This window comes from Miscanthus floridulus, chromosome 4 (genome assembly GCF_019320115.1).
Source record: "Miscanthus floridulus cultivar M001 chromosome 4, ASM1932011v1, whole genome shotgun sequence".
In the NCBI taxonomy this organism is placed as follows: domain Eukaryota; kingdom Viridiplantae; phylum Streptophyta; class Magnoliopsida; order Poales; family Poaceae; genus Miscanthus; species Miscanthus floridulus.
In genome coordinates, this window is record NC_089583.1 from 3,277,676 (window position 1) to 3,287,272 (window position 9,597).

The 9,597-nt window shown below is 45.2% G+C and overlaps 1 protein-coding gene across 1 annotated transcript; it reads left to right on the forward strand.

Annotated features, from left to right (window-relative positions):
* The first annotated feature begins 337 nt into the window (after nucleotides 1–337).
* Nucleotides 338–652, forward strand: LOC136550728 (peroxidase 45-like). Its single transcript, XM_066542326.1, has one exon. It carries the CDS (start codon nucleotides 338–340, stop codon nucleotides 650–652), a length of 315 nt encoding a protein of 104 aa, XP_066398423.1.
* Nucleotides 653–9,597: the final 8,945 nt, after the last annotated feature.

Consider the following 9,597-nt stretch of genomic DNA (forward strand, 5'->3'; position numbering starts at 1 on the left):
GTCGCACTCATCCTCCATGGCGATTTTTTTATTTTTAACACTTTTTGTAAACTAATTTTAAATCTAACACTGTTTAATTTTTTTTTGAAAACTGATACTTTTGGCCGCGCCTATTGCCATGGCGCGGCGAAACGCCTATGCCGCGTCATGCATGGTGGCGCGGCGAGAGGGGTGACATGGCGACGACCGGGGCGCTGACTGGTGACGTGGCAGGGTCTGCCGCGCCACCGATCTTAGTGCGGTACTAACACGCCATAGCCCATGGTGCAGCAGGACCTGGACGCAGACAGAAGACCAGCCTTAGCTGCTGTCGGTGAGGATCGGCAGCGACACGACCATGGACCCCGGTTTCGCGTCGCAGCTGAACGGCACCTGCAGCTCCGACTCCAACGCCTTCGCCTTCCTCGACCCCTCGCCGGTGGGCTTCGACAACGCCTTCTACCGGAACCTGCATGTTGGCAAGGGCCTCCTGGGCTCCGACCAGGTGATCTACTCTGACATGAGGTCGCGCAGCACGGTCGACTACTACGCGTCCAACCAGGGTGTCTTCTTCGGCGATTTCGTGGTGGCGATGACCAAGCTCGGGAGGATCAAGGTCATGATGCCGGCCACCGGCGGCGAGATACGCCGGGACTGCCGGTTCCCGAACTAGTTGCTAGTTAATCTCGTCGGCAGTGCTGCCGCGGCGCATTGAAACGAATATGAAGCAAATAAATGGAGTCCGTGCGCAAGTTGACAAGTTGCCACATAACATTTTCATTGGTTCATAAGTTTGCAAGTTTCGGACGACAATATTTGTTCGACATAAGTTCGACATAACTAACTAAGTCCCAGGAGTGTAAGGATCCCTCGGACGCCTCTATCTCTTTGGATTTGTAGGCAACACATTGGGAGTGTAGCCAACGTCGGTGTGGTCACGTTGCCGGTGCGTACGGCTCATACCCTATAAGTATATGATATGCACGATTACTTATAATCTTTATAATTGTTAGTTCATGGAGCCTACATATTTAAAGAAACTACCTTTGTTACTACCTGTGAGGCTCCTTGGGTACCAAGCGGGGCACCACCTAGCGGACACATGCTGATCTCGTGCTGCGGCCAATCGTTCCACTGGTGGTGCTGTCTGCGGAAGCCAAGGGGGTTGTTGTCGTCGTTGTCATCGCCGTCCTTGTTGTCCTCGTTTGCAGGGTCCTTCTCAGCGGTATGATGTGGTGGTGTACGCACTGCGGAAGTGGCACCTGTCACCGGCTAAGAAGAGCCAGCTGGTGTCCTCAAAGAGCCAAAAGACGTGCCACTCGACCACGCCAGGACTGCCGGTTCCACCCAAGGAGTATCCATGCAGCTCAGCTTCTGAGCTAGCTTCCTATAGCTCCGCTTCACCTTCTGCATAAATAGACGTTGAGGTTAGTGCATTTCCCAAACGCATATACACTAAAGAAACATTTTTAAAACGGAAAAGTTTATGTTTACCTCCACAAAAGCCTCGAGAACGCTTGGCCCCAGGCCTCTAGACTCATGAAGCCAAAACGCAGCTTCGTTATACAGCCTTGATAATTGTGTCGCCTAGGTACAGAAACGCGGTTGGATAGTTTTAGTAGACATACTTAATACCAAATGGATAACAAATTGTTCCATTCGAGTATCTTACCACGTATCTTTGAAGCGGGGCTCTCTGTAGTTGTGTGTCATCTCTAGTGGCAACGTCGTACACATCTTCGATCACATCTTCCTCGTCGTCCTCGTTAATCACCTCCTCAGTGTACGGAGGCTTGATATGTGTCCTCGTAGACCTATGAAGCCACCGCAGGTACTCGTCGAATGTGTGTTGGTCGTGTGGGGGACCCGCATCAACCGGCTGTCGGTCCGTGTTCTACAATGTAAGGAAAATAGACTCTAGGCCGATTTACTTTGGATTTTGGTGTTTGATAACCAACACAACCAAATTGGACTAATGAATTTGCAAGTGATTGTTTTGTAGTTCAATAGGGTGCAAGACGTGACATGGACGAAGGCGACGTGATGATCTGATGATCAACACCACAAGCAAGACCTTAGGAGCACAAGAGAAGACCCAAGATATCAAGCAAACTCCAAGCACGAAGATAGGAACCAAGCCGTACGCAAGATCGCGAAGAACCGAGCTCACAGAAGTGACCAGACGCTGGACTGGACGCTGGAGGAAAGTGGCTAGACGCTCCGATCAGTGACTCGGCAATAGCAGGCGTCAACAGTAGCGATCGGACGCTGAACAAGTGTATCAACTGGACGCACCAATGGCACTGTTCATCAATCTGGCAACACATTTAGCACTGACCGGACGCTAGCGGCAAATCGACTGGATGTAGGATAGTAGCATCTGATCGAGTATAGCGAGGTTTCAGAGCGGTGAATTTACGATCGGATGCGTACGGTGGCATGTGACCGGACGCTGGCAGCGTCCGATCAGTTGATCGCAGCTCTAATGGTTGGGACGATCGGTCGCGTCCGATCAGGAAGTGATCAGCGTCCGGTCAGTAGCAGAAAAGCGGGACTTCGTCCCCAACGGCTATTTTCTCAGTGGGGCTTATAAATACAACCCCCAACTGGCCAAATAAGTGGAGTGGAGCTAAGGAAACATATCAAGGGTGTCGATACACCATTTTAGTGATCTCCACTTGCATAGTGCTTAGTGTTTTATTAGGTGATTAGCATAGGTGCTTTGCGAAGTGCTTAGGTTGATTAGACCACCGCTTATGCGCTTGCTCTAGGTTTAGGCCTAGTGTTTAGTGAGGTTTGCATACCTCTTACCACTCGGTGCTTGCGCGCACCATTGTTGTACATCGGAGGGGCTTGTAGTCTTGCTAGATCACACCAACCGAGTTTGTGATGTGGCCGCCACTGTGTACCGGAGAGAACAAGGCCCGCGGCGTTTCGGTCGGAAGCTTGATAGTGAAGTCGGCGGGGAGCATCCAGGAGAGGCTTGCCGGAAGGCACGTCGGAGACCCACTTGCGCATGGGGAAGGCCCGAGGCTATCCATGGAGTTACCCAACCGGGAGCTTGGCCCTTGCGAGGGATTCCTTGCGAGGGGCTCCAACAAGGACTAGGGGGAAGCTTGCGCGCTTCTCGATACGTCGGTAAAAATATTGGAGTCATCGATGGGAGTTTGCATATCTCTACCTTGCTCTTTAGCTTCCGTATTTACATTGATTATATTACTCATTTTGCGGTAGAGATAGCAACACACTAGCAAAATCGTAGTTGCACATTTAGATAGTTTATCTTTTGCACAGGTTTTGCTAGGGTTAGAAAAAGAGGCCATTGTTTAGAGTTAGAATTTTTAAGTTTCCTAATTCACCCCCCTCTTAGGCGTCACGGTTCCCTTCAATTGGTATCAGAGCCGGTTGGCTCAATTTGGACCTTTGGCTTAACCGCCATTGAGCCGACGCTATTTGGAGTGGTTGGGATAGATACCTCTAGGCCTCCACATTTTGATGGCACTAACTTCCCCTACTATAGAGCTAGAATGGCTTGCTACCTTGAGGCGGTTGATTTGGGAGTTTGGAGAGTCACTCGTGATGGGATGAAACCCATTAAGAATCCCGGTAAACCCACAAAGAGTGAAGAAAAGGAAATTCACTTCAATGCTAGAGCTAAGAATTGCTTGTTTGAATCTTTTAGCATGGATGTCTTTAACCAAGTGTTCACTTTAAATATGACACATGAAATTTGGTTAAAACTCCAAGAGCTCCATGATGGCACATCTAATGTTCGTGAGCAAAAACATTGTCTAGCTAAACAAAATTATGATTCTTTTACAATGAATGATGATGAGCTTGTTCATGATATGTATTCTCATTTAAATCTAATTATCAATGAGCTCCATTCTATAGGATTAACAAAGCTAGATGATGCGGACATCGTGAGGAAGATCATCTCCATGCTACCACAAAAGAAATATGCAAGCATCATCACCATCCTTCACAACATGGAGGACTTGAGCACCATGACCCCGACCATAGTCATTGGCAAGATAGTGGCATTTGAAATGTCACGCAAGATGGGTCAAGAAGAAGCCTCTTCATCAAGCAAAGGCAAAGCTCTCGCATGTAGCGAGAAAAAGAAGATGAAGGGCAAACAAGTTGAGACAAGCTCAAGCTCAAGCTCCTCAAGTGAAGATAAGGATGATGATGATAATGAAGATTCAAGTGATGATCAATCTTCCTCCTCCACCTCCAACCTTGATGAAGAATCAATAAAACTAATCAACAAGGTGGAGAAGATGATCCAAAAGCTCAATGTCAAGGGTGTGCCCATCCAAATCCAAGATCTCATTTTCACCAATCAAAGAAATGAGCAAAGAAAGAGAGGATGCTACGGATGCGGCGAGTTGGGGCACTTTGTGGAAGTTTGTCCAAACAAGCCCACACCCAAGACAAAGAAGAAGGCATGCAAGAACCGAGCCCTCACATCAACAAGATCATGGGATGATTCTTCAAGTGAAGAAGAACACCATCACAAGAGGTGAGGGCGCAAGCACTGATCATCAAGCTCTTCTCATGTGTGCCTTATGGCACGAGGTAATGAAAGCTCATCCTCTAGTGAGAGTGATAGTGATGATGAAATGCCTTCTTCTGAAGAAATTATGCAACAAAATCTTAATTATGCTAAAGTTTGCACTAGTCAACAAAAGAAGCTCGAAAAAATAAAAGAAAAGCTAGATAGTTCACAAGAAGCATACAAAACTTTGCTTGAAAAATATGAGAACTTTGCTAATCTCAATGTTGAACTATCTACTAAAATTGAGCAACTTGAGGCTAGTGCAACAACAAATGCATGCACAATCAATGATGAGCAACTTGTAAAGAAAAATGAAAAATTAAAAGAAAAGTTAGCTAGCTCACAAGATGCTTATAAAAGTTTGCTTGCTAAAATGGAAACCATGTGCAAACATTGTGATGAGCTAACTAATAAAGTTGCTAATCTTAAAGCCATTAATACAACCTCCACCAAGGCATCTAAAAAGAAAAGTTCTAACATATCTAAAAAGGATGCCTCTACTTCTTGTAATGATTTATGTTTAGACTCATCTTTGTGCAACCAAGTTTGTGTTGAGAAAGTTATTGTAGATACATGCACACAAGAGGTTGCAAAAGAGAATGAGCAACTCAAGCAAGAAGTAGCTCGCCTCACCAATGACTTGACTCAAGTGAAAGGCAAGGCGAAGCAAGCCCAACTTCATCAAGATAACACCGTCAAGGTAGTGAAGAAGCTTGATGAAGGACAAACCGTGGTTTGCTATGTGTGCCACAAAGAAGGTCACAAGTCCTATGAGTGCAAGGGAAAGAATGGGGGAGGAGCAAAGAAGAAGGAGAAGAAGCAAACAAGCAAGGTCTCCAACACCTACACCAACAAGGTGGACAAGAAGGCCTCCACACCTTATCTCTTGAAGAAGAAGAAAAATGACAAGGTGGTGGCCATCAAGGTGAACAAGCAAGCCAACAATGGGGTCAAACGCTTTTGGGTGCCAAAGGAAATCATCTCCAACATGAAGAGTACCAAAAAGGTTTGGATCCCGAAAGGGAAGTGATAAGTCCATTGGACGTAGGGGAATTTGGAGACTTGGCAAAGTGTGGATGCATTTCATGGGGTGCATCATGATGGATAAAATCATTGCCAAGTGGGTTAGTGAATACTATGGACCCAAATTCCCCTTCCCATGTTAGGTAACTAGATTCAATTTCCTTCAAATGGTATTAGATTTAATTTTTCCTACAATTGGTATCTTTTAGCATCTAGTTACTCTTCATGCCTAGGTTTGCATTTGCATTCTTATATCTTATGTCATGCATACACTAGGTATATCATATGGTAGGCTTGCTTGGTTTCATTCTTATTCCTTGGAGCAATCCTACATGGTTTAAAATTGTTTAGGAGCACGACACATAGCTTGTCTTTCAATTATTCATCTAATATGTGCCAAAGTCCAAATTGTAGATAATCTCTCCCGAATATCTCCTTTGGAAATGACTCTCATGTTTATGTGATGTCATCTCTCATGTGGTATTTTTTATTTTAAATCAATGTGCATGTTTCCTATAAGTATTCTATAATTGTGTGCACAAATTTAGGGGGAGGTTACTCTACAAGTTGGATGTTTTGAGACTAACACCTTTTCAAGCTTATCATGAGTGTAGTAGTCTCATTGCAAGGAGAATGAAGTCCCCGGAGTTAAGCATCATACTTCAAATATCCACCACCTATTGCAAGTGGTAGAATTCAAATTATTTTTTATATGTGGTATTTCTAAACCAATATCATCATGTTGATTTCATTTTGATATTTTTATGCTTTCTCCATGCATTATATAGATTAAATTCCCTTGAGCAATAGTTTGCCAATTATGCATATGCTTTGTCTTCCACCATATATATGCATATATTAAGGGGGAGCTTAGTCTATATAATGTGAGAGTCAAATTTTATGATCTATTTCACTCTACTCACAAAGGATCACAAAGTTTGACCCTCCCTTGTGCTACTAATGTCTTCCTTTTTGGTGTTTGATTCCAAAGGGGAAGAATTTAGAGGACCAAAAGCAACCATTAATTTGTAGGACCAAAAGCTAGATCATTTACAAGTGGTAATGGTCTACAAGTGGTGTCTACAAGTGGTAATGGTCCGAGAAAGGGAGGATAGTGGATTATGGATTAGCCTATGAAATGGGGAGAATTTGTAGGAAGCAAGGCTTAAATCCATAATACCACATGGGGATATTTGCAAGGGCAAGATAAGTTTTTATATAGTCTTACAAGTAGTATCTTTTAGCATCATATAATCTTGCCCCTTGCATTGAATCCTAGCAAGGATTATGGATTAGCCTATGAAAAGGGGAGAATTTGTAGGAAGCAAGGCTTAAAATCCATAATACCACATGGGGACATTTGCAAGGGCAAGATAAGTTTTTATGTAGTCTTACAAGTAGTATCTTTTAGTGTCATATAATCTTGCTTTGGTCATGTTGTCATCAATCACCAAAACGGGGGAGATTGTAAGGAAAATGGACCCAAGGCCCATTTACTTTGGATTTTGGTGTTTGATAACCAACACAACCAAATTGGACTAATGAATTTGCAAGTGACTGTTTTGTAGTTAAATAGGGTGCAAGACATGACTTGGACGACGGCCACGTGATGATCTGATGATCAACACCACAAGCAAGACCTTAGGAGCATAAGAGAAGACCCAAGATATCAAGCAAAGTCCAAGCACGAAGATAGGAACTAAGCCATACGCAAGATCATGAAGAAACGAGCTCACAGAAGTGACCGAACGATGGAGGAAAGTAACCGAACGCTCCAATCATTGACTTGGCAACAGTAGGCGTCAGCAGCAGCGACCGGACGCTGAACAAGTGAATCAACCAGATGCACCGATGGCACTGTTCATCAATCCGGCAACACATTTGGCACTAACCGGACGCTGGCGGCAAATCAACCGGACGTAGGACAACAGCATCCGATAGAGTACAAAGAGGTTCTAGAGCGGTGAATTTGTGACCGAACGCGTCCGATGGCATGTGACCAGACGCTGGCAGCGTCCGATCAGTTGATCGCAGCTCTAACGGTCGGGACGACCGGACACGTCCGGTCAGTAGCAGAAAAGCGAGACTTCGTCCCCAACGGCTACTTTCTTAGTGGGGCTTATAAATACAACCCCCAACCAGTCAAATAAGTAGAGTGGAGCTAAGGAAACATATCAAGGGTGTCGATACACCATTTTAGTGATCTCCACTTGCATAGTGCTTAGTGTTTTATTAGGTGATTAGCGTAGGTGCTTTGCGTAGTGCTTAGGTTGATTAGACCACTGCTTATGCGCTTGCTCTAGGTTTAGGCCTAGTGTTTAGTGAGGTTTGCATACCTCTTACCACTCAGTGCTTGCACGCAACATTGTTGTACATCGGAGGGGCTTGTAGTCTTGCCAGATCACACCAACTATGTTTGTGGTGTGGCCGCCACCGTGTACTGGAGGGAACAAGGCCCACGGCGTTTCGACCAGAAGCTTGATAGTGAAGACGGCGAGGAGCATCTGGGTGAGGCTTGCCGAAAGGCATGTCAGAGACCCACTTACACGTGGGAAAGGCCCGAGGCTATCCATAGAGTTACCTGACCGAGAGCTTGGCCCTTGCTAGGGATTCCTTGCGAGGGGCTCCAACGAGGACTAGGGGGAAGCTTGCGCGCTTCTCGATACCTTGGTAAAAATACCGGAGTCGTCGATAGGAGTTTGCAAATCTCTACCTTGCTCTTTAGCTTCTGCATTTACATTGATTATATTACTCGTTTTGCGGTAGAGATAGCAACACACTAGCAAAACCGTAGTTACACATTTAGATAGTTTATCTTTTGCATAGGTTTTGCTAGGGTTAGAAAAAGAGGCCATAGTTTAGAGTTAGAATTTTTAAGTTGCCTAATTCACCCCCCCCTCTTAGGCGTCACGGTCCCCTTCATACCACAACTGGATGTACACGTTGTGTGTCACGCACCAATCCTTGGTCTTGTACCTCTTCCTGCGGTCATACCTACAACAAAACGATTGTTAGTTGTACCATACACACCTCTGAATTATAGCTTTGTTATTAATCGATAACGCACCCATGCAATTCTTGGTTGGTGGAGTAAAGCGGCGGTGGGTAGCCTGTCATTCTTCCAAACTGCCTGCAAACCCTGATGGGCAAGTGAATCTCGACCACATGGAAGAAAATAAGAGGGACATTGCAGCGATACTCGTCTGACTCATCTCTAGTGACAGGACTCAGATAGTACTCGAGCTCCAGAGCATCCCAAGGACACCAATGCACCTGAACATTACTTAATTGAGTTAGGTTGTGATATAATGTACATCGAACAAGACACATGTATGATAGTAAAGATAGCATAACCTGGTGCTATGTCAGGACGTCGAGACCATCCGTGTACTCCATGTACTTGCACCTCGCATTCCCTCTAACTAACTCTGCTTGCGTCTAGATATACAGAGCTGTAAGGAGTGTATCCTGCCCATTCCAATGCTGCATTGAACACGATAATGAATTAGCCATAAATAATTTAATCATATGTAACTGCCTCGAAGAATATAGTGAACCGAAGTACTTACCGGTAAACCAGTAGCAAGGGGCCTACCAACGGGCCATCGTTCCCAACACCAAACCTAGAGTAGGTAGGAGCAACCCCTTAATTTCACATACCTTGAGGTGCGATGGCAGGCAATGCATAGCTATCGATACGTCCATGCCAGGACTATGCTGCCCTAGCTGTATGCCACTATGTTATCCCACGGTTGGTGTAGTATGTCAAGAAAGATCCAGCTAATGGTGTTGCTCGAGGCGTCTGGGAATAGGAAAGCACCAAGGAAGTGCCAGAGCCACACTCTAGCGAACCTGTCGATCTAAGCCTCATCAGCCTATGGGTCCAAGTAATCAAAGCGCTCTGTGATCCATGAGGACAAAACACCAGAACTTTTCCCAAAATTCACCAAAGAAAATGAGACCCGATGGTTGCAGGAAAGCAATGCAAGTTAAATAGGCTTAAATTGCCCATGTAAGGAAAATGGACCCTAGGC

Excerpts from the sequence above, each read along its gene's own strand:
- LOC136550728 (XM_066542326.1), top strand. The coding sequence starts at position 338 with ATGGACCCCGGTTTCGCGTCGCAGCTGAACGGCACCTGCAGCTCCGAC.